This window comes from Patiria miniata, unplaced genomic scaffold (genome assembly GCF_015706575.1).
Source record: "Patiria miniata isolate m_02_andy unplaced genomic scaffold, ASM1570657v1 HiC_scaffold_23, whole genome shotgun sequence".
In the NCBI taxonomy this organism is placed as follows: Eukaryota; Metazoa; Echinodermata; class Asteroidea; order Valvatida; family Asterinidae; genus Patiria; species Patiria miniata.
In genome coordinates, this window is record NW_024037062.1 from 3,663,096 (window position 1) to 3,689,161 (window position 26,066).

The 26,066-nt window shown below is 40.3% G+C and overlaps 1 protein-coding gene and 1 long non-coding RNA gene across 4 annotated transcripts; both read left to right on the forward strand.

Annotated features, from left to right (window-relative positions):
* The first annotated feature begins 381 nt into the window (after nt 1-381).
* On the forward strand, nt 382-2,113 carry LOC119731348. The gene is made up of 2 exons (XR_005271449.1): nt 382-745; nt 1,783-2,113. It is a non-coding gene; the product is annotated as an uncharacterized LOC119731348 (long non-coding RNA).
* Nucleotides 2,114-4,700: 2,587 nt separating this feature from the next.
* LOC119731283 (centrosomal protein of 55 kDa-like) lies at nt 4,701-23,250 on the forward strand. 3 transcript variants are annotated; one of them, XM_038204417.1, is made up of 9 exons: nt 4,701-4,956; nt 9,930-10,669; nt 13,742-13,927; nt 17,231-17,380; nt 18,985-19,209; nt 19,381-19,530; nt 19,991-20,149; nt 20,615-20,731; nt 21,093-23,250. In XM_038204417.1, the coding sequence occupies exons 2-9, from the start codon at nt 10,214-10,216 to the stop codon at nt 21,537-21,539; spliced, it is 1,890 nt and encodes a 629-aa protein (XP_038060345.1). In that variant the 5' UTR covers nt 4,701-4,956; nt 9,930-10,213; the 3' UTR covers nt 21,540-23,250. The 3 variants fall into 3 exon arrangements, with proteins under 3 accessions (XP_038060345.1, XP_038060347.1, XP_038060346.1); XM_038204419.1 differs by having other exon boundaries at nt 10,293-10,669; XM_038204418.1 differs by lacking the exon at nt 4,701-4,956 and adding an exon at nt 8,797-9,047.
* The last annotated feature ends 2,816 nt before the right edge of the window (nt 23,251-26,066 follow it).

The window sequence follows — 26,066 nt, forward strand, 5'->3', positions numbered from 1 at the left end:
CATGTACGGCAATTCCGTTTGCAGTACGTCTATCTCGTTTTGAGTACTTTGTCACTCCGTCTAATTGCAGAACGATATGGCCGCCAGAAAATGTTGACCAAGCTCGAAGTTCTGGAGCACCCTTCCCGTCCGAGCCCGTTCATGAAGTTCGTAAAAGACCGTAATAAGTTGCTACTACGTCCACTCCGTTGGCACACAGTGCGGCCCGTTCGGCAACATTTTTCAGACCTAGTTTGGTGTGATGGGGGTATAAATGTCTGCTATTGGAAAAATACTAGGCCTAATATATATATACTATTATTCTTTACTATTTTTATTTGCTATGTATATATTCTCTATTTTAATGGTATCCCGTGTAGGCTCTACTCCTATCTGTAGGCACTTCAGCCACACAAGCACTTCCGCTGCCGAAATCTGTGCTCCCATACCTTTACACGCATAGCGCACACATCGCCGTACAAATCCTATGGCATCCGCTACTTCCGGCCAACACACAGTCCGTGGCACGCACTTTCGGCCACTTCGCAAACTCGGGTTTTTAGATCGGTCGCATTCGGTCGAAATTCGCTAGTTTCCTATTGGCCCAATCCCTTAGAATACGTCATCATCGGAGAGAAGAAGACCTTCGGCATCTTTCGGCTTTAGTGCTTGAAAATCGATCAATGGCTTCCACTTGATCGCCAAGTTTACATTTTTCCGACCGTCAAAATTCACATTTTGAGAGGACGAATCGTGAAGCACTAAGGTATGTATAATGAGTGTTTACTATAGATTTAGAAAATCAAAATATAAATGTCATATGATGGAGGGATTTTAAGCGAAACGCCGTTCTTTGAGGGGTGGTTTTCGGGGTCTGAGCAAACACCGCAACGCGGCAGCGACCGTGCACAGTGCACCGACCACGCCGCACGGAAGCTTCATTCTGCGGCGCGTGTTGTGTGTGTGTGTGCGCACGTGGTCATGTCAGCCGCATGCGTGCCGTCCGGAAAATTGCAACAGTTTTTTAACGCCAAAAACCATGCGTTCAATCGGGTTTCTACTTAAAAGATGATTTTCTCATGACTGTACATTAATGTACTGTTATTGGTTGACTGTAATTCTTGATTTAATTTCGATATTTTCGCTTTTTTTACAGTTTAAAAATTACTCTGCTCTCGTTACTTTCGTTGTTCGTTTTCGCTCACGATGGCCGATACCATTCCTTGAATGGGGGCGTTTCAGAGTTATTTTTTTTTGTAGACGTTTCGTGATGGAATATTTTCCGATGATTACCAGTAAATGGATATCACAAATCAATTTAATAACAATCAAACAACCTGTAAAGTTTTTGAACAAAAACCTTTCATAATTAAACGTAATTGGCACGTAGATTATTATAAAAACAATTTAACCGAAATGTCCACCCCCGTTTAGAAATGGACGTTCCAATATAAGCTGTGTGAGCTGGGTGAATGAAGATTGTGCGATTCTGACAAAGTTTATTCCGAGCTTCAATTTTTTTCATGAATTGAAATGATACCTTCATTTACAGTAAATAATAATTAGTTTTGAAGCATTTCTAAGTTTGTTTGCGTGAAAGTTTTGGCATTGATTGAAATTAATTTTCCAGGCATATTTCAGTACACAAAATTTTCAAAACTTGACCACTGACTGAGTCATTCATTTTTATTGAAAATAAAATCATGGACTCAGTACTTAAGTAACATAACAAATATTGTGTTTATAACTTGTTTGGACGTTTTGTTAATATTTATTTTTTGATTTCTTTTTCTTCGTTCGTAGATTTTGCCACTGCACTGATTTTATGACCGTACGCAGAAGTCACTACAGATCTGTTCGTGGGTAAACTTCATCAATTTCTCAGTCCACGATTCATCTTCCATGGATAGCAAAGGCGATGAACCAGACTTTGGACGACAGGAAACGAATCATATGTCTACTCCATTAATTATAGGGATGAAGAAGAGGAGTGGGATTTTCCACTTTTGACAGATCTAAAGAAAAAGGAACTTATCATACTGGACACTCTGTAATTGTTAAAGTTCAACAGTTAGGCCTTTTGTTGTGGATGGAGCTTCAGTAATGAAGTAAAGAAGTGGCGACTTAAAGAAAACACAATTTTCAGTTCATCAGGGGTACTGGGAAAGGAAAATAATTTTTAGTTAGAATCAAATTGATTATTGTTTGACTTCACTTTTAGTTATGGAGTTTGCCCATCAATACTCCGCCACAATAGGCATTTTGCACATACCATTACATTTTCCCCCTTTTCTGAATCAATTTGTATGGTATTAGGTGTTGATTGTATTAGTTGATTAACAAATTAGTTGAGGCTTTTTGGAAGACTTCATGCGTTTTCATTCCTCAAAATCATTTTACAAAAGATGAGTTCCGTTTGAATTGGCAGTGTGAGCCATTTACCACTGTTTGTCCAAAATCAAAACAACCATAACAGTTAGAGTTGTGTGTACAAGTGTATTTAGAAGACTAATTAAATATGCAAGATGTGTAATTATGCTAATATTTCACAGCTAGTAAAGATACCCTATATATTTTCAGTGAATAACCCAAAACTGATTCAAGTAAGAAAAACCTCTTCTGCATACTTGTTACACGTCTTTTCCCAGAAAAGATGTGAAATTGGTTATTTTCACATACATGTACCTGTAAATATGCAAATTAAATCATTAAAAAAATGAGTCAGGTTTTAACACCTCTATCTGAGCAACTATTTGTTACAACACTGTTTGCATGCATGTGTATTATAGGTTTTTTGAGCAAATTTAGGTTCGGAAATGTTTTTCTCCTCATTTTCACATAATTAGCTGATAAATTATGCAAATTTGGTAATTATGTACAAATTATAGATCTAGTTGCTTTCCCTACAGCCAAAATTTAAATACTTGTTTGAAATATCATTGCGATATTTGTTTTGACTTGAATTTTTTATGTTGACACTAAAATATGCATAATTTTCCTCTAATTAGTAAATTAATTATGCAAATTAGGACAGTATTATTAATTTTTTTTGCACTTTTCAAAAGCATATTTTCATAATAAAGAGTAAACGAAATATCAAGCAAATCTGATACTATATTACAAGGATAAAAGAAAGAACAGCATTCGTCTTATTATCTTTTCGGTGCCAAAACAGAAATAAAGAAAAACAAAGGATGACCTTTGACCTCTTGGCTAAAAAAATCCCTCACTTTCTGAAACTTAATTACCCGTAACTCCCTAACGCAATGACCGATTTTAAAAATTCCAAAAGATTTCTTCTAATGAAGACTCACTCTTTCAAATGGTATTCATTTTAGGTGTTTGTCCCTTTCATTAAAGAATCACCTGAACTGCCTACTATCTGTACTTGATTTGTTTTTGTCTTGTCCTGTAGTAGTCCCCTGCATGTGCGCATTTCGTGCCACTTCAAGTTTTCGTCATGAGCAGGAACTAATGCAGTTAGCATTTACCATGATATATAGTGTTTTTTTCTACACATAATGGGCATCTCCACTCCACATCTCCAGCTTGCTTAATAAGTGAAAAAGATGATCAGGAGATTTGCAAAACATGTTCATGCCCGAAAAACAGATGCAATTTGCTCGTGACCGCGGTTTGAATTGTTTCTTGAAATAAAATGAACCTGTAATTATAAAGGGAATGTACATCATTGGCTTTTGCTGTAATATTCAGAAATGAACTAATTGAGGGGTTAGTATAATAGATCAAATATTGTTACACTGACATGTTTGAGGTTTTATGTTCGAAAATGCTGGAAAAACCAAGAAAAACAAAAATGTTCAATAAGTCTGGTTCCCTGACTCCACTAAAGATGAAATGAATCAATTTATAGATGTCGGAAAATTGTAAGGTACTGGGAGCCAGTCTAGCTGGCCTGCACCCGTTCATAAACATGTAACCAATAGCAAACAAAATTTGAAATGAAAAAAATTGGTAAATTTGGAGCAGTAGTTGAAAAATAGTTAGGTTTTTCCAACGGTGGTTGGCCGCCGACCACGGTTGGAAATTAATACAAAAATACAACTTTTCTTGAAATTGACTTCACACCAGGTGCCATAATTTTGCAGGATGCTTTAAACTGTCATTTACCAACATCCTAGTAAGGTATTTCGTAAAAATTTGGTAGTTTTTCGATATTTACATATGTTGTATATTCTCCGTGTGGGAGTATAAAGAACTGTTAATTCAGACGAAATACCAAATTTAAAAAGACGAAAATGTCAAAGTGTGAATCAGCAAGAAATAAAACGAGATTGCGTTATTTTCTCGAGTGCTGTAATTTTTATTTTTATGGTGGTTATTATTCATTTTTGGTTTTGTTTCGTTTGAGGATGTCGAAATTTACTCGGAAAACAAATAAAAATGGGAAGTCTGTGGTGATGCAATACGTGCGCATTAATGACCACAAGAAGGGGAGAAAAACATGTTTTTTTTTTTTTTGACTGCCAGTTTGTATTTATTTTAATCTATTCACCACGTTTACAGAAAGGCCTAGAGGGGGTTGACTCAATAGCTGGTGGTAAATTCCCAGAAGGGTTGCGCAATATAAAGGGGGAAATTCCCTGTCGTCATAGCGCGAGCCTTGATCCGTAGTCTTGGTTCATGACGGCTTGCTATTTTTATACATGAGAAAGTCTGCAAGAGGGCGCTAGCACCAGAAAGTAAACTCTAGTTAGCATATCAGATTTGGCGAGCTGCGTATAAAAACTGTTGTGCTAAAGCGCTTGTGCATCTGGAAACAAGAATAGCGTGGTAAAGGGTTGCAGACAATACACTCGGCACTTTTGCGGTAAAGGTTCGAAACTACATGCTATTGCTAGAGTCCAAATCGTGATCCTTCTGGCTGTGCTAGTGCTACGGGTAAATTCGCACGAACTGAATTATCCTACTCTGGCTTATTTTTGTTGGCAGTGACTCTGTACATGCTGTACTCAGGTACGTAACGTTTAGTCGTTAAGTCGTAAGCAACGTGATTTTACTTGCATTGCCTTGATGGCATGGCAATAGTGTTAAAGGGGCACTCGGTCTTGAAATCCCCGAAAATGTCATGTTTTGGATTGTTTACTTATCCTATTTCAAACATCTGGTTTAAAGGAGGGAAAATTCGGCTAACCGATCACCACTTACCTGCCGCCAAACATCCAAATTTTCACCTCACCTTGTGATTTCAACCAAGAGGAATCCAGGAAACAGTGGACATGCGAAAAAAAATTAGTAAAAATGTGTTTTTAGAGCACATTTTGCATGCACATGTAGTGCAGATCTGAGTTGAAGCAGCCGGTCAAAACTGATTGAAGTGTCTGGAACAGTGGTACCCACTGGTACGTTATACGCATGACATCGATAACCATGACGTCGCATGAGCCGGCCAATGATAGTGCAAGACGTCATTATGAATATTTATTTTCTCATGAATATTTAGTTTATTTCAATGGATACTTCAAATATGTCCAAAGATTGATCATTGCAACAGCGATCGTGCGCGGCCTAGCGGTTAAGAGTCTCGTGTATCAAGCAAGCGTCCGAGGTTCGAATCTCGATGAAGTGAGTGACTGATTGATAAATAGAAATTAAGGAAAGGAGAGGGTGAGAGTAGAGGAGGGAAAGTGGAGGAATAACCATAAAAGATGTAACTTTTGGCGCTAGAAAATTAATTGAAAAAAGTGGTGATCGGGTAGCCGAATTTTTCCTCAACATGGTTTCTTCGACATGTTCGATGTCCGCAAAAGGCGTACACTTTACTGATGAAATCACAACTAGCACCCAAACAGCTCAACTTTTTGGGGTCGTAGCATGCAGTGGACCCGGAAAGTCGTTCTCGCACGCATAATACAGGAATAACACAAAAATGCCCAGGTTTTACATGTTTTAAAGGATAGTTGTGTGGATGTTTATATCTTCTTAATCTTAGTTCTTTCTGATAAACATCATTTCATTCAAAGTGCGTGTTGTTGAACGCAGTGTCTCTTTAAAGGTAGAGTCCATCATTTGTAATTTGTGCATTTTGTTCGTTTGAAGCAACAAAAGAGTTCAAAATCTAATGAAGAATACTGAGCAACTTACCTGATGAAGTTTCAGCTAAGCTTCAGCTGTACATTCCGAGAAAAACAGCATTCTAAGATCTCAATTTCAAATCAAAAGTTACTGAATCATGTTTTGAATTGCAACTATACGCGACGTCGCGCACTGATCCGACGAATTATAACAACCGCGCGCGCGTGTGCGTCTTTCGAATACTTGTGCGCGCTTCGCTGAATAACAAAACGAACTACCAATTTAAATTTTCCTACGGTGCTTCTTAAGAATCACCGTTGGAAATGCCTTCTTTCGTTGATTACTTCAAAATGACAGCTTCCCAGAAAGAATAATTTCACAGGGAGTTTAGTCTCCTTACTATCTTTCAACCAAGTTAGTTTTTCAACAATAATTACGCCAGTTACTTTTCGGATGGCTGCAAATAATGGACTATATAGCTTTAATTAATTACATGTGCTTTAATAATTTACAGGATATAACATCATGTAGGCCTACACATGTAGGCCTACACATACATGCATATCGGTAAGTGCGTGTACTGTGTAGTGCCTATTGCCAGTTAACACATCAATGTTCACTTCACCTTGTGATTTCAGTTTTTTTCACCTAAAAAGAAGAATCCAGAAAGCTCTGGAAATGTAACATTTTTCGGGAAAATGTGTTTTGGAAAGAATGTTGCAACCTGACACTACTTCAGCGGTTATGTACAAAGTCTATGGAGAGTCAAGAACATTTTTGTAGTATTTCCTAACAAAATTGGAAATGTTTTTCAGTCCCAGATTCACGTCTTATCATCATTTTTGCAATGACTGACCTTCATTGAGATGATAAATGTTGAGATTGGGTCCAACTGATTTTTAATGCACTGCATGCATAGCGCTACCTAGCGAGGATATCGTTTACCGCGCTACGGCCGGATGAATAACAACTACATGTAGCACCTTGACCAAGGCTACACCCGTACCCAATGATAGCTAGTGCAATACATCATCATGAATATTGAATTTTTCATGAATATTTAGTTTATTAAATATTCATTAGCCTTATACTTAAAAACAATTGATTGTCCCTTACTGGCAACGATCGTTCGACTAGTGTAGCAGATAAGGCTGGTGTGATTAAATAACAAGATTGCGCGTTCGAATCCCGGTGAAGTAAGTAACTGGTAAATAAAGAGGATTTGAGGAGGGTAGAGTGTGAGAGTTGAGGAGGGAAAACAGATCATGAAGGAGCCATAGAAAGCAACTTTTTTTGTTGCTTGAAAATTGATTGAAAAAGAAAGTGACGTACGTGTACGGAAGACTTTCCACATGTGTTTTTAATAGTAGGCCCTATACATTGTAGGCCAAGCACATATTTATTCCCATTCATACCTTTACGGTCACAAAATCAAAACATTTCAGAACAAGTAAAAAAATATATATATTTCAAACGATTTTGTTGAACAAGTTTTATACTTCTAGCTGTATGTCCCTCTCCATACTGTCCCAAGTAGGTTTTTACAACTCCAGTGTATGGAGATTGGCTCGCGCGTACTGCCATGACTTTTCCAAGACTTTTAAAACAGCATTTCGTTCAAAGCGAGTTTTGTAGCCCAATTGGGCTCATTCCAGGACGCAATGTCCCCATAAGGTACCCCTGAAGTAAGACTAATGAATATTTAATAAATTACATATTCATGATAAATTCGGGTGTCGGACGCTTCGCCCCATTTCCACGTCGCCCCATGTCACTTCGCCCCTAACCACTTCGCCCCATCCCCACATCGCCTCATCCCGGCATCGCCCCATCCCCGCATCGCCCCATCCCCACATCGCCCCATCCCCGCATCGCCCCATCCCCGCATCGCCCCATCCCCGCCTCGCCCCATCCCCGCCTCGCCCCATCCCCGCCTCGCCCCATCCCCGCCTCGCCCCATCCCCGCCTCGCCCCATCCCCGCCTCGCCCCATCCCCGCCTCGCCCCATCCCCGCCTCGCCCCATCCCCGCCTCGCCCCATCCCCGCCTCGCCCCATCCCCGCCTCGCCCCATCCCCGCCTCGCCCCATCCCCGCCTCGCCCCATCCCCGCCTCGCCCCATCCCCGCCTCGCCCCATCCCCGCCTCGCCCCATCCCCGCTTCGCCCCATCCCCGCTTCGCCCCATCCCCGCTTCGCCCCATCCCCACTTCGCCCCATCCCCACTTCGCCCTATGTAGATTGGTTCCTCCAAGAGTGAAATTAGGATGTCAAAGGTATTGTCGTTCTCAGATAAGTGGGAGACGGGTTGGTATAGCCGGGTTGGGAACAAAGTTGGATCTTTTACTTCAAGCTTTTTTTTCTCGGTAGGGGAGATCGATAGCTTGAGAGAGGTTGGTTATGAATTGTTGATTTGGTGGGCTAATTCTTTCCGTTGGTTAGCAATTAGTGAATCTGTTGGAATTGTTTTTAAGCCAATAAAATAGATGAGATTTTTTTTTTTCCATGTAACAGCTGGGGCGAAGTGGGGATGGGGCGAAGTGATAATGGGGCGAAGTGGGAATGGGGCGAAGTGGGGATGGGGCGAAGTGGGAATGGGGCGAAGTGGGGATGGGGCGATGTGGGGATGGGGCGAAGTGGGGATGGGGCGAAGTGGTTAGGGGCGAAGTGACATGGGGCGACGTGGAAATGGGGCGAAGTGTCCGACATTCATAAATTCAATATTCATGATGAGGTATCACATATTATTGGCTAGTGCGTTGTCACGCCCACTGCATACATGTATGTACATGTACATGTACTTCCAGACTTCAATGCTGCCTGCCTGATCAGCTGTTCGAACGATGTGTGCATCCAAAATGTGCTCTGAAAACAAATATTGCCTTAGATGTTTTCAGTTGTCCCGGGCCTTCATGGATTTGTCTTTAATGGTGAAAATTGTTGTTTTTTTGCGGCGAATAAGTGGTGGCAGGATACGGAGCTCTAGTTCCCGCATAATGTAGCAGGCCTGGTTCCCAATAAGGGCAGCCACAGCAGGTTTAAAAAACATTTTTTTTAATGCATGATTAATGTTCTAATGTAACTACAGGTACTGGTACTTGATTAAATAGCAATAGTGTGACATCACAGCTTTCCCATGGAAACAGCCACTCATGGCAAAATAGGGTATTTCCGTGGTTATGGCAAATAACCACTGCCTTCATAAATACTGTTTTGGTACGGGTAAATATCATTTTGATTAAAAAAACTTCTAATGTGTGTAAGGCCAAAAAAAAAAGTCTCCGGTTTCCGGTAGGAGCTTGCCCCAAAAGTGGTGCGGCGACGCGGCCTTTTTTTTTTTTTTTACCTGTTTTTTTTTTTGGGGGAGGGGGCTTCAAATGTCGGCTGATGACTGCAAATGGTGCCCGACTAAACTTAGTGCAAATATATGGGAGTCCAGAGAGGCCACATAAAGCTTATTCTCGATCATAACCCCATCTAAAAACATGTTAAAATTGTGCAGCAGCAGGATTCCAGTCAAACCAGTGAGTTTGGCGGTTTTGAGACATCATCTTGTATTGAAAAAAAAACTTTTTCATTTTGCCGACGCGCATGGCTACGGCGACGCGCGCGCATACCAGAAACCGGAGACTTTTTTTTTTTGGCCTTAGGCACTGTACACATGTTTTACGGTGTACATGTATATATGTATGTACATGTATACATGTACTTCACTACTTCAGCACGTAGCACGTAGCACATGTAGGAGTTCAGTTATCATATGGATGGCGTGTACTGTACTGCATGAATGCAGCGTGGACTCAGCCATCTACATGTACATTCTGGCACTACACAAACACCAGCTTTAATATTTACATTCAGAAATCTTGTTGGTTAATCAGTTAAAATTGATAACTCTTCCATCCTTTCTGTTTATAGATTTAAAGGGAAACCATATTGAGGATTGAGGTGCAGTGTTGAAATGAGTGCTACAAAACAACTCTCTCGTTCACAGAAGGCAATACCTCGCGTCTGAATATCACTGATGTTCATACACATGTACATGCATTACCTAACTTGGTGCGAACAACTACAACTAAGAACTAAACGATTAAAGGATCCCAATAAACATTTACAGGACTTACACAAGAACTTTGCCAAATATTTTCATAACTTACTGAAAGTTTCGTGCTTTGAATTAACGTGCATTGCAAGTCGTCTAAATGGCAAACTTATTAGATCCAAGTGTTACTCAAGTGCAATTGAACCCTCATCAACTATCACTCCTCTTCGCCCAACAAGCAACTGCGCAAGCTGCCCTAGACAGAAAGAGCGGAGCCTTCAAGAAACTGGTCGTGGAGGTTCAAACAAGCAAGCAGGATGCAGAACGTTACAAAGAACGGTCAAAGTACTTGGAACTGGACGTTGCTCGAACGGATGCTTACCTTGCAAAGGTACGACAGCAGTTCACTGAACAGCAGAGAAAGAACGCAGAACTGAACGCGGAATTGGCAAACTCTCGGAAGCGAGAGAAGATTTGTGCAAGATGTCATGGGAATGAGGATGAGAGGGGCGGAGTTACCAAGATTCAAGGGGGAGATCAGTCGTCATCTTATTCCAAGGAAGAACCTGGAAAGGCCCAGAAAGCTTCACAGAAGACCGGCGGAGATAAACATGAGGTTTGTATTTCATTGAAAAAGACAAAAATTGATATAATATTTGATTTTCTTTTGAATCTCAAGGAGTCCTTTTCCGAGTCCTACGTTTAGATAAAGGTGATTACCTTGAGAAACTGAACAAATGGGTCTAACTTTTTTGGGTTTTCATTATGGTTAGGAGTCTGAGTAGTGAGACAAAAAGAGATGTGATGCGATCAAGCTACACGAGTCGTTTGTCGACCCTGGTCAAATTTTTTACAGATTTGAAAAGAGCACAATCTCAGCATTACTGCTGTGAAAACTGCATGCTGATACCATTTGTAGTTCAACAATTATGGAAGTCGGAACACCAAGAGATGTGATGAAGTGATGTGATGAAGTGGCCCTATTTTGGCCTGTATCTCCAAATAAAATTCCTGACAAACGACTCATTTAGCTTGATCGCATCACATATGATGAAAACTGGGATGTACAGTTGAGTCAATCACAAGTCCATCACAAGTTATCCAGACCTCATTCAATCACAAGCTAGTCAAATTGTTACTGTTTTTGCACTGTTTCTTGTGACTGGGCTTGTGAAAGGGTTTGTGATTTACATGTGATGGACTCAATTTCATCCCTGGATGAAAAGTTACAAAGACTCAATTCTTACTTCTTTTGCAATTTAAGCACTGACGATTTCACTTGATAGGCCTAATGATCCCATTTGTGCTTTTACTTTGTGTTTACCATTTGCTATGAAACAAAACTTGGCGGCAACTTGTGCTTGCGACCATGGTGACTCGAACTAAAAACACTGCAAAATGTTAAGTGGCGTTGCTTTGTGCTCTGGGTTTGCTGGATTTCTCGCCTTTTTTTCGCGGTCTCCCCAAATGTAAAAATACATTTTAAAATGCCCGGTCTGGAAAAAACACATCAGTGCTGAGATTTGTTTTGAAAAGTTTTAGCAGTATGCTCCAGAGAAAGGCCGTGGAAAATTGGGAGTTATTTTCTTTGATTTATTTTTTTAATCAAGGTGTCATCTTTATGGTCTTTAATTTTTACATAAGATAATCAATATATCGAATATTCTCAATATTAGATTTCCGATATGTATCGATTATTGAAAATTCAGATATTGACGGTGCTTACATGTACTTTTGCATCACAGTGAGAGCTGCTTTGTTGCATAGCACCTCATATTTCAGCATCTTTGAAATCAGACTTGGAAAAAATACATGCATCAGTCTGACGCAGTCAGTTAGAAATTTCTATTTAGAACACGTCTTCAAGATGACATCAGTTGCTGGATTTTGCAATACACTTAAGAGTATTGATTACTCAGTCTGGGCAGAGCAATGGAATGTCCGTGGTCATTGCTGAATATAGACATGCAGTGCACTTGTACTTGGCACTCCCATTAGAATTCATTTCTAGGTGGGGGGAACCCCAGAACATTGTAAGTTCAGACATGCTAGTATGTTATTGCTCGCCAATTGAGGCAGACCTTGCTGAACGAGAAGGCTTGCCAACAAAAGTTCCTTGATCGATTTCTCTTGTTTTGAATTCTGTCATGTTTATTTTTGACTGTCATGGTTTTCATTAAGAACGGTTACTCATTTAGGTTGTGATTTCATTGTCCGCACAGTTGAGAAAGCTGGTTTTACTTTCTGTTCGTTAATCCATGCATGTTGCTTACTGAAGAAGGTTAAAACACAACCAGCATGAGCATGATTTTGTAACCGAGAAAATGGGTGTGAAATCATTCCAAAAGCAGAGCCATTAAAAAGAATGTATTTTTGCTGGGCACTGTTATCCGGAAACACTTTTTAGTTGGCCTAAGTAATTAATTACATACATGTACAAAACTATACATTGCACATGTATGCACATATAACGATATGTATAATATGAGCTTGTTTCTGCATTCAATATGGGATGTTGAACAATAGAGGACAATAGGGTCCCCAATTCCCGAAGGTCCCCAATCTCTGATCGTGTGCAAAACATATGGGAGGTCTTCCTAAAAAGTAAAAGTACAAACAAAAGAGGGACAATAGGGGGTCTCCGATTGCAGGTAAAAGGCCCTGTACACACTTGTGTGCGTACATGTATGCTTGAATTAATTTATGAATTTGTTTATTTGTGAATGCATTTTATGATCTGATTGGACTGTGTCAGGCCTCAAGTTGGAAACGCCTAAAACAGTAAAACCATTAAAAGAGCATAGCATTGGTTCTGAACTATGTATTTTCAGTTGGATGAAATGCTGACTCAACCAGTACGTTCACCATTATTAGTTTTGTCTAAAGTCAAGGTTTTTTTTTTTTACTGTGAATCTAAAAATGTGCGATTTTCCATATATTCTTTGTTAGGCCAAAAAAAAAAATATTCGGTCTCTGGTCAGACCAAAGTTCCGGAATTGACGCGGCCACGCGGCTTTTTTTTTTTTTTGGCTTTTTTTTCTTTTTTTTCAAGCTTGGATTGTACAGAAAAGGTGGGGTACTATTTTGCTTTTTTTGTGTCCTCGTGTACATTGGTGTCCTCCATAATTTGCCTTGGTGCTTTCGATCATTTGCCTTGGTGCAATTTCCCATTCCTTGGTGCTCTTTGGTAAAAAAAAAATGAGGAGGTGCGAAATAGAGGGCGCTGTTGGAGCTACCGCGGAACATTTTGGGAAAAAAAAGATCGATGCGCATGATTAAAATCGACGCGCGCGCTGACCAGAGACCGACTTATTTTTTTTTTTGGACTTACCCAAACCAACTTTGAAACCAAATAAGTATGACATGTTTTGATTAAAAATAATTACACGTAGTATAGCATGCTTTTTGTTGCAAATGTTGCAAGATGTTAAGGTTGTACAAGTTCATTTCATGGAGATGTCAAGGAGGAATTAATTACTGAGCAAATTTACTTTCTGAGCGCACATGTAAATCACACTGAGGAAGTGTGCATCACTATACATTGCAGTTTGGCTGGTAATAACCTGTTTTTTGCTAAGCATAATCTGTTCTCAGTAAATTCCTTCGCTTAGGAACCTCCACCCAAGTTATTTGCCATCTCCAACTCAACCTGATTTCTTTTTTTTATCACTGTATCCTGTTCTTCCAGTCATCCAGGCCAGCTGATGAGCAGCCTAGTAGCAGACTATTCCGGCCCAAGCCTGCTGTACCGTTCCAGCCCAAGCCTGGTGTATCATTCGAGCATCATGAGCTTTTCATTCACCAGATGATGCTGATGAAGCAAGAACTGACAAGACTAGCCAAGGAGAAAGGCCAAGATGTCGACAAAATCTTGGTGAGAAGTTGTGTTTTAGTCAGCAAATCCTGGGGCAAATATTCTGCTTTTGTGAATTACACTAAAAGAAGAAGAACAAGCTTGTCATTGGAGAGTTTCTGACAAAATTGCAAAAGTGACTTGTGGAAAGTGTCACTGAAGTAATCGTCTAATGAAATCCAGAAACATGCATGTGCTTATTGAAACCCTTAAAGTGTGGATGTCTTTACAAATGTACTTACACAAACCACAGGGAGCATGTACATGTTGCACACATAAAAAGGTACGTGCACAAGTACATGTACATTGTTATTTGCCTTGATATCTATTTTTAGATCAGGCAGAACTATATACCATTGTCAAAATGGGAATTTCCCTTAATACTACATGTATTTCGCAATCAGGGAAGCTTGGAAGTACAATAATGATTGATAGCCTTATTGTGCCAGCCTGTTGAACTGAAACTATGACCTCTCAAAACAAACAAACATGACAATGGAATTATGTAGAAACTAGAAATGTGTTTGTGGACAAACACAAGCTGTTTCGGATATTTGAAATACTCTGTGCACGTTATGAACACTTGATGAAGTCACTTCGAATGTCATCTGCCAAATGAAAAGTCAATCAGACATAATAGTGCCAGTATGATTTGAAGAAAAACGCGACAAACCCTAGGGGAAAAATGCATCTTTAATGTGAAGTAACCTTACACCCGATGATGTCACGATCACAAATTTCTTTTAGGACCATCTGTAGGTGGTAGTCGAAGTGTGTACCAAGTCTAATGTCGATCGGATTTACGAAAGTGCCAAAGTAGATTGTTTTAAAACGTGTGCAAACCCTATGGGGAAAAAATGCATCTTTAATGTGACGTAACCCAACACCAGATAACGTCACAATCACAAATTTCTTCTAGAACCATCTGTGGGTGGTGGTCTAAGTATGTATCAAGTCTGAGGTCGATCGGATGTACGAAGAGGCCAAAGTGGAGTGTTTTAAAACGTGTACAAAACATATGGGGAAAAATGCATCTTTAATGTGACGTAACCTGACACCTGATGAGGTCACGGTCACGAATTTCTTCTAGGACCATCTGTGGGTGGTGGTCTAAGTATGTATCAAGTCTGAAGTCAATCGGACTTGAAAAAGTGGCAAAGTGGACTGGTGGAAGAAACGTGTGTTAAACCTATGGAGAAAAAGTCTGAAAAAGGAGAAGAAAAAAAAAGAAAAAAAAAATCTTAACGAAAACAAGAGCTGTTTCGGTGTGTCACCGAAACAGCTAAAAACTAGTCACGCCTAGTGTGATGAATGGGAGCAATTGTGCGTTACAATGTAAATAATAGAGATAATCCTCTTTAAGTTCCTTATTGCCCAATCCTAGTTAGCAATCCTAGTGAGCATCTGGGAAATACCCTTACAACATCATCTGTCAAAATTGACCATTGTTAAAAAGGACCCAATTCAACATTTTTGTACCATTTGCAGCCGATTCACAAAGCAGTGTGTAACTTACACAATGTTCAAATGTATAAAATTGGCTCAACAATTTGGTTGCACGGCTGTGGTCAATTTCACAAAAATCGGTGTAGCCAGTCAACATTTAACAAACTTAAACAGTCTTTGAGGCACCCCAAACCGCCATTTGAAAATATATTTGTCCAACTTTCTTCAAAAATTTGAAGCGATGCAAATTGAAGGATCATGGGCACTATCGGACAGTACTTGCAGGTGGAGCTTATTAGGGCGGCACAATTGGCGATAATCATGCCAAATTCCAAAAACAGCACTCGTAAGAAAGGCTGTGGCTAAAAAAGGGCACTCGGTTTTTTTTGTGGGGGGGGGGGGGGGGAGGAGGGTAATGGCTGGGTGAAAAAGGGCAGTTGTGTACAACAGGGTACTTTTTCCAAGTACTTTTTGCATATAATTTGTTGCGTAAGTTGGGGACGTCAATTGTACAGGTACTCATTGTGAAACTTAAAAAAAATGAGTCATAACCAAACCTGTAAAAGTTGCGCAATGTTGTTCAACTTTTGCAATAATATGTCGCTTAATGGGCGTAGCAAGGTCATTTTTATTGGGGGGAGGGGAAGACTTGAAAAAGGGCACTCATCCATCCAATTATCGGACAGTACATGTAGGTGGCGCTTATCAGGGTGGCACAATTGCCAACATTCACACCAAATCCCAAAAAGGGCACTCCTAAAAAAGGCCCCCCGCCTATAGCGGTGGGGGCCGCTATGCCACTGAAGTGGAGTTATTTTATTTCATAAATATTTGTGAAATTCACTGCAACAAGTGCAATAGCTGAAAGAAAGCAAGGAGAGGACAATGAAAGAATATTGCATTTCATCAGGCGTGGGAGGAAAATCCTGCAATTATCTTTCCAGTGAAAAACCCACAGAATCAGGCAGGGACTGAAAACACAATGCACTTGATGACTGAATCATAGAGATCTATGGAAGGACAGGATACCTACATGTAGGTGTAATGGAACCAATTATGAGCAAGCTCAAGAGAGAAATATGGTTAACTGTAATTGCATTATATTTTGCCGAGACCTCCTCAACAATAGTTGGATTTGTCTTGTCAACTTAATAGCTTATAGACCGATCTATTTAACCTTGCCTAATGGTCATTTCGTTTGACCAAACACAGTAGTGCATAATGTCTGTCATGCCTGCACAAAATAGTAATAATAATGGGTATTTATAAAGTGGATGTATCCATCATTATTGGTGCTCAAGGCGTTGCATCATTACCCTGCTCAGATCATTGGGCCAATATTCCAAATACTGTAGCTCCCTGGGGAGTATACAGCTCGATGCTGCCATTTCGGCGCAAAGCAGCTAAAATCAACCACAATAACCATCTCTGCCCTCACAGGTACCCATTTACTCCTGGGTGGGGAGAAACAATGAGTGACAAAGTGCTTTGTCTAAGGGCACACGCACCATAACCCCAGGCTGGACTCGAACCCACAACCTTCAGAATTACCTGCAGACCACGAATTCAATGCTACAGACCACGAGGCCTCAGCACTCCACAAGGCTGACATGCATGCACGCGCATATGTTTGCTCCTGGCACATGCAGTCAGGCATTGAAAAGGCGCACATGCTGTTGCCCAACGTGTGTGCAGTGGTCCGAGCTTACTTAGTGAATCGGTCTGTTCTGGACGAGTCTACGGAGGGGTTTTTGCACCTTGTTACATGTATAAGTGCGCAGGTGTGAAATTACATCACGTGTACAATGACATCATTACATCACCAGTCAAGCAACGGACCTTGACTGAACCTGCTCAATGTTATCTTACCACACACAGGAAGCTGCAGAATACAAAGAGACCATTAAGAAGCTACAGGAAGACATCCAAGACAAAGCAGATGAGAATGAGCGATTGTTGGAGAAGATTGACAGGCTGTGCTCTAAGAAGGACCAACCAGCTAGTCATATAGTCCAACTGCAGTTTATGGTATGTAAGCATCTTCCTGAATGAAAGCACAAATCCAGTAATGTTTGTCTTAAGGCACTTATTGTTACTCTTGTGGAGCAGGCCTATTGACTCCACGCACATGTACTCACTCAACAGTTGCAATGAGAGAGTTACATTGTACATGTAACAGGGACTCGGGCAAACTCAGAATATTCAGCTGAATACTCACAAGACCTGTGGTATGTTTGCGTGTGAGGAATGCCACCATTCATTCATCACTAACCCAAAGAAAAGCTTTGTGCAATAAGACCTTTTCACACTATGTACATGTACATGTACGTCCATGTCAAAAACTACACGGTTCCAACTCGTGTCCACTTCTTAAAATGTCAACACAGTTCAATTTCGCTACATTTTCACGCTACTCAACGCAACACCAGCGTTTTTGCTGCACGTGTAATGTTTCAACCCGTGTATTGTGCGATTGTGTCGCACCACACACACGGTTGTCTGCCCTACATGTGTTTAATAGCTCCATGGATGTCAGCCCAACCATGGACCCGCACTTTGTGTCAGTCTTGTTTCCTGATTTCGGGCCTTTAGCTGAGTGTACTTTGTGCCATGTACAAAGTGTGGACATGCAGTAGTGTGCCCAACATACGGAGCTCTTACACGTGATCTGATTGCACCATCTAGCATGTCTGGTGTTCATTCACAGAGTTCATAAAGTACGATGTATATTTAGCACAAACAGCTATCTGAGATACAATAGCCATTTCAGTCACAGATATCTGATAAAAACTGTTTGGGAAACAGGCTGTTTTGTCTGGCTTCTTCCACCCCCTAACTACAAAACAGCATGTAGGAATCTCAATCCAATGCCTTTTTAGTTCTAACACAGAAATTGATCAAGTCCCTGAAACCCTCCTGCTGTCTTAACAGTCACAAACCGTCACAAAAAATCAATCCTCTTCCCCTGCCATGCCTTATACACAGGCTAGTCACCAACAGTGCAATTCCAAGCACTGCTACTAATCAAATCTAGTCAACAGACAAAAGCAGGCAATTTGGTAGGCACAGCTTGATTATCACTCATCGACAGTCAAAGCATAGATGTACATGTATTAAGTTACATAAAGCAGTCACAGCCAGTCAGCCCTGCTTTATGTAGGTTGGGAGCTCTTAACTGTCAAAAGCAGTCACTTAATTGATTCGACTGAAAAAAAACCCAACTTTACATGGAATGTATGTTTGCATAGGAGGATTAAATAACATCTTCCAAGATGGACTGCATATGCACATGTACGTACTTTCAAACAAGTGGTGGCATTTTGTAAAGTACCTGTATGTGAACAGCTACATGTACCGGAAGCATGGTGAAGCGTCACAAATAGGCCACGTCAAACCTTTCAACAATTTGATGCCTATCACATGGACTGACTTTCACTGGGCATGTTGCGAGAAAGCAAACGAATCCCTTGTTCTTCATTTCACATGAAAGGGTTTAAAATCACTGTGTGCAATACAGGACAAAAACATGATAAAGATACATTCTTTTGGCTGTGTTGCCTGTTTGTAACTGACTTGAATAAAAGAGTTGACTTTTGATAATTGGTTGGTATTGACTATTACTACACTTGTAGAATGAGAAACTGGAGAAGAGACTAAACCTAAGCCAAGTCATGATAGACACCTTGTCCAAACGCTGTGAGGAACTGAAAGATGAGCTCCAGAAATATGGTCCACTCAAAAAGGAAGACGGCCGTGCTGTTCATGACTCCAAAGTCTTCCTTCCAATCCAGAAGGAGGAGGGGAAAAAGAAGAGCACTTCTGAGAAAACTGGGAGCATCAGAAAGGGACAAGATGAGGTAAAACATCCATCTGAACATCTGGAAAAGAAATGTCTTGGAAATTGTTCAAATTTCTCCCCATTAATTGAATTCCCATGTATCTATTGTGAAAGCAAAACACATCTGTAGCTTGACTACTGTGTGTGAGAATTTGAAAATTTTAAGAAATGTTTTCCTCCTTTTCTAAAGGCTGATGGAGGAGTATCCTTGGACCAGTTTGAGCAGCAGAAGCAACGACTCAATGAAAAGATTCAGCATCTTGACACTCAGCTCAAGAAGGTGATAGGAGACAATAAACAGCTGATCAAAAATCGACAAGAGGCAGAAAAACAAAGAGAGGTAAGTTATAGCCCTTAAGTAACTCTCTCCTTTCCATAACCATCCCCTCCACCATTTGATTACTAACCAGTCACCTATTTTAGCAAACCTTGAAAAAGGCTCTTTAAGCCCTTTTCTAGAGTTTTTGTTCATTTTGTTCCTATGTAAATTTAAAGTGGAATTCCATTCCAGCAACCTCCTGCCCTGAAGGTTCCGGTAGTCTGGTGTCTTGACATTCTCACCCACTCTGAACAATGTATTGGTGCTAGGTTGCCTTCATGTAACTATGTAAGAGCTTGCGTGAATCATGTTATACATACCGGTATTACACAGCAACAGTGTTATTAGTTGAGGGAATTCAAGATGAAATGTGAGCTTGACAACAAATTAGCGTTCCAGGTCTTCTTCAAGTTCCACTAACAAGCTCCATAGGTCACTCACAGTAGGCTGTATTTTGACTGACATTGTTCTCACTCTGCAGATATTTGAGCAGCGCTACAACGCTCTGATGGAGACAATGCAGGACATTCAGAAGAAACAGCAGCAATGTTCCAACTGTCGCAGCTTGGAGCTAGAGATTGCTAAACTCAAACAAGAGATTGCTGACTTGAAGGAAGTCGATATGGTGGTCCGAGCACAGGTAATAACCCCCCCCCCCCCAACATTTTGGCGCCAAAACCAAATAGTATCAGGACTAATTAAGTTGACCTTAAAAGATTTTCATTTCAGACTGAAGAACACTGGTCTATGTATTTTCCTCTAACTAGACGGGGTCACCTGACGATGCCACCTGACTAAGCTTAGTGATCTAATTGACCTATCGCGGTAGAATCGCATTAGAATTGCATCAACGCAGCTTGTGAAATATTGTCCAATTACATGATATACAAATGGACGCGGAACTCACAAAATCTGAGACAAACAAAAAGTAGTGTACAAAAAATCCATAGTGTTGTTTAAGGGGCGTGGCTAAGTCGCAAACGGTGATTGGTCAGTTGGTCAATTCACTTGATTGATTGACAGGCAAGAAAGGGTCCTTAACTCTTTCTTACCAAGAATCCATTGCAATCTCTTGTAACCCACAATCCTTTGTTCCATATTACAGATGAAGCTTTATGAGGAAGACCTGAGGCAGGAGCAGCAGGATTCAGCGTCTCAGAAGCAGAAGAACAACTTCATTGTTGAGCAATGGACTAAGAACTGCCAACGTATGGGCCAACAGGTAACGTCAGAATCTATGAACAACTCACACTCATTTCACACTGCCTTACCAGAAAGCATTAGACACAACTCAGGTTGGCCCAAATAGAGTTTTAGTACAATGTAGTACAATTGGTTAGACGCTGGAGTCATTCCGAATGACTGCAGCAATCTTTTGATGGAGCAACTGCTCCTGTTTCAAACACTGAAGCTAATGTCAAGCTTGAAGTAATTTGATTTGGCTCGACATGCAAGTCTGACACGGGTTTCAAGTTTGTCCATGAACTTGCTCAGAAATATACCACAGGTCCTTTGTTAACCTCGCTCAGCGCATACACTGATTTCAGTTTGTTAATTCTAAGCGTTTATTGTCTTCAATCTAGGTTGACCTTCTGACAGATGATCTCCATAGGGAACGAGAGGAAACTAGGAAACTCAAGCAACAGCTGAATGCGCTCAAGCCACAGGGCGGACGTTCAGCCATGTCCCTAGCGCCAACCTTCAGCAATCAGCGGTGCGCCTTCAAGGGACCCAAGAGCTCCCCCTGGCAGGAAGGCTTTCATGACATGCATGACATAGAATGTGACGGGCCAGGGCAGGATGTAGCAGACGGGAAGGATCTGTCAGATTCCATGGGGGACTTCTACTCGACCAGCTCGGGGGCAACAATGCCTGGTAAGACTCCTGAAAGAAGCAGCTACCATTCCATGCAGTCCAGCTTCTCTTTGTCTCGGAAGCCTCTGGAATGCCCGAGATGTAAGAGGGAATACCCAGCGGATCGATTGGAAGAGTTTCAACGCCACGTCAACAAGTGCATCGATAGCTCCTGAGACCATGAAGGGGTTTTGTTTCTTCTAAGAGTACATGAGGAAAAGATCTTTGGTTTGAATTCCATTGAGGAAATTGTTGGAGGCCCATGGTGAAGGAATGTTAAATTACCTAGTAGGAAAAGCGAGTGTCCATGACTGAAATTAGGTTGATTTCACACAGGTTGATGAAACATGGCAATGCATGGGGTAGTAATATCTTGGATTAATCTATAGGATGTATGACATAGTTTACCACATTAATCTTCACTAACATTTAATCATATAACTTACACATACACCTGTAAGTAGAGTGAAAAACTTATCTACGTCAGCTTTAATCAATTTAATCAATGTACACTGAGTATAGATCACTTCTATCATAGAGGCCCCTTAAGTGGTGAAAGCATTGTGCTAGCAGTTGTTGAGATAATGTGTCACAGGGAAGTTGCTGTGTACAATAGCGTGCACAATGGTTTCTCCATTGAAAGGGGCCTGGTGAGTGTACAGTGCAAAGTGACTGCAGACAGCCGGGATTCATCGATATTCTTAATAATTATCTGTTTCCTTGAGAAAAACAAACAAACAAAAGTGGCCAGTGGTCTGTCCTTGTAATGGTCAATATGAGGTTGGTATGGATATCAAACTGTCACGTCAAATCGATCTGGATCCCTACTGACAGCTTTGGTTTGTGGCAACAAATGCTTTAAAATGCTTGCTCAGGGACAACACCAGTAATACATGTAATAACTGGAAAATGATGCAAATTTCACCGAAAACCCTGCCATTTGGGTCAAATTAGAGTCATGTGAGGGAGACAAGATAGCAAATGAAGGACGTAATGTGCAATTTGTGTGTGCATGATTCACATAAAGTGGACACGGTCTCACATTAACTGGAAGTGGCTGGGAGTGTCAGTGAATGTACGCAACTTATTTCAATGGTTTAGTGTGCACTTGTGAAGCATGGTGGAAAAGAGAGTACTTTGTAATATTACCCGAGTTGCACAACTGTGTGTGGATATAGGATTCCATAATGCTTGAGATGTCTGAATGTTTGTCAGAATATGCAATTACCGGTACTATCAAACGTATTTAATGTACTAAGGAGTTTTGATAAGATATTGGTGTGTTAATTCTTGAGAGACGGCACAGTTAAATTGGACTGTTTGTTCAAAGCGAAGTCTCATCGTATGCAAATATGTCAAAATCATGTATTTGTACATAGCTTCCTGGTGCAGGAATTAGCAGAAATTCCCTTGGGAAGGTTTCAGGGATTTTAGAAGTGGTTAGGAAGTGTGGTGGTTTTTAGTTAGAAACGGAAATGAAATGCTGTACTGATAAAAGATACTTCTATGTTCTTGTAACAAAATGTTCTGCGATTAATTTCCTTTAATTCATTTGTATTTTTTCTTAAATTCTGTGTCAATAGTGTTTCATTTACATTGTACAGTGTTGCAATTGCCTTTTTTCAAATTTGTTGCAGTTTTTCCCTTTAGTTCATATGTATTTTTTTGTGATTCTGTTTCAACAGACTTTCTTATAAAGTGTTTGTAGATTTGTTGTACTAGTGTTTGTAGATCCTGTATACTTAATTGTGTGATACGAAATGGGAACATCAAATGTAAACAAACAAAACCCAAGATTGTGTTTTGTGACAAATTCTCAGGAGACTGTAATTGCCAATTCATCATTTAATTAAAAAAACAAATCCCAGACATTTGTCAGTCAATTCAGATATACATGTATATGTCATGCTTTTGTAATTTTGCAATCAAAAGTGGAAATTGCAGGGACTTAATTGTATTTGTCTTTTGAATTTGATTTAAGCTTCAAATAGCCGCAACACAATACATTTATATACATGTACATGTATTTGTCTTATTTTGTAAAGTCTAAGTTTTCTTTTAGTTTCATTTACTCAGTAGTTTGATGAGGGACATCTGGATTTTACAGTGATTCACAGTTTAATGCATGATTAATAGTTTGTACAAGGAAGGGAAAGGGCATGAAGGAAATGTGTCATGGAATGGAAAGGGCATGAAGGAAAAGTGTCATGGAAGGGAAAGGGCATGAAGGAAAAGTGTCATGGAAGGCAAAGGGCATGAAGGAAAAGTGTCATGGAAGGGAAAGGGCATGAAGGAAAAGTGTCATGGACGGGAAAGGGCATGAAGGAAAAGTGTCATGGAAGGGAAAGGGCATGAAGGAAAAGTGTCATGGAAGGGAAAGGGCATGAAGGAAAAGTGTCGTGGAAGGCAAAGGGCATGAAGGAAAAGTGTCATGGAAGGGAAAGGGCATGAAGGAAAAATGTCATGGAAGGGAAAGGGCATGAAGGAAAAGTGTCATGGAAGGGAAAGGGCATGAAGGAAAAATGCCAGAGAAGGAAAAAGGGCATGAAGGTGAAATTCCATGGGGGGAACAAGGGCATGAAGGAAAAATGCCATGGGGAGAAAATGGCACTAGAAACAAATCAAAAGGAAGAGGCGGTATGCATGCACATGTGAGATTGTATATACTTTACCAAAAAAGTGCATGTACACGGCAACAACTTCATTTCCAGTGCCGTTTCAGATGTTAAAATTAAAAATACATTCCAATAAAGAACTGCCTGATTTTTTGTCTTGTGTGTTCGCATTTATGATTTATACATATTTTAACACAGACTACATTTACCAAATCATATTGAAGTAAATCCATCTGAAATGCTGTCCATAAGACGAGGAATTTTATGTTGAAGGGTACCTGTATTGCAAATGATTTAATGCAGAGCAAGGCTTGAAGATTTAATGATATTTTTCTCTTGTACAACCATTTCAGCATTTGTTTTAGTTTTAGAATAATACATTTAAGTTCTGTTTTCTTTGGCGGCCGTTTTATTTTCACCGTATCAAAGGAATGCTACTGTATATTATTGGATATTACTTTTTGTCTTCACTTCTTGATTTAATTACTTCATTCCATTGCATTTACTAGCCTGTAATTTTGTTCAATGCTACTATGGGGTTAAAATTTTGTTTTTGATTGACGGGATTTTGAAACCTATTTCCAAGTGCCTCATTTTTGTTTGTTCTGTAATAGTATTATATCGTTGATTATAGTTCCTCAAACTGTACCTTACCTGCACTGAATGAAATATTATGCTTTACATGTAAACTGAATGAATGTAAGAATCGATGTGTACTTAAGGAGTTTTCACTGTATAAACATGCTGTAGTTATAGCTTCTTGTGCAATTATTACTCTTTTGAATGATTTTCCAAGATTTTGACGCATTATAGTTGCTCCCAGTTCTTCAGCTATCCCTATTTGTTGTTGCCCCCAGGCAATCTTGCTGGCAAGGTTTCAACTAAATAAAAGTGCCAAGTATTGCACATAGCTATGTTCAATTTGGTCAAATCTGACTGTTTTTGTGAATGACTCAGATGAACATGTTTTAATATTCATGTCAGTACATCTTTGTATATTTAAGATTCGGGTATTAACAATAACTTAAGAGCATACAGTTACTCACTTTGACAGAGTTTTCCCCTGAATCTTGCAGGATGTATTATTTTCTTTGAATCCGCACATCTGCCTGGGAACTTTGGGTGCTGATAATTAACCGAGCCGGAGGCGAGGGTAATTATCAGCACCCAGACTCTTAGCGGTCTTAAACAGTGTGATAAAAACCTCCGGAGCACACATTTATTCCCTTATTATAGTTTGCACATTTTTGTATTTTTCAAAAATGTTCTGTCAAAATAAAGCAAAATTGTGAAGGTAAACAAATAGGTGTTGTCATGGGAAAAATGCTGCAAGGAAAATGGTATGATATAAATGGTAAAATACCATAGGGAACAAATGCCATGGGTAAAAAAAAAAATTGTCATGAAGGAAAAGTTCCATGGAAGGAAAAGGGCATGAAGGCAAAGTGCCATGGAAGGGAAAGGGCATGAAGGAAAAGTGTCATGGAAGGGAAAGGGCATGAAGGAAAAGTGTCATGGAAGGGAAAGGGCATGAAGGAAAAGTGTCATGGAAGGGAAAGGGCATGAAGGGAAAATGTCATGAAAGGGAAAGGGAATGAAGGAAAAGTGTCATGGAAGGGAAAGGGCATGAAGGAAAAGTGTCATGGAAGGGAAAGGGCATGAAGGGAAAATGTCATGGAAGGGAAAGGGCATGAAGGAAAAGTGTCATGGAAGGGAAAGGGCATGAAGGAAAAGTGTCATGGAAGGGAAAGGGCATGAAGGAAAAGTGTCATGGAAGGGAAAGGGCATGAAGGAAAAGTGTCATGGAAGGGGAAAGGGCACGAAGGAAAAGTGTCATGGAAGGGAAAGGGCATGAAGGAAAAGTGTCATGGAAGGGAAAGGGCATGAAGGAATAGTGCCATGGAAGGGAAAGGGCATGAAGGAAAAGGGTCATGGAAGGGAAAGGGCATGAAGGGAAAATGTCATGGAAGGGAAAGGGCATGAAGGAAAAGTGTCATGGAAGGGAAAGGGCATGAAGGAAAAGTGTCATGGAAGGGAAAGGGCATGAAGGAAAAGTGTCATGGAAGGGAAAGGGCATGAAGGAAAAGT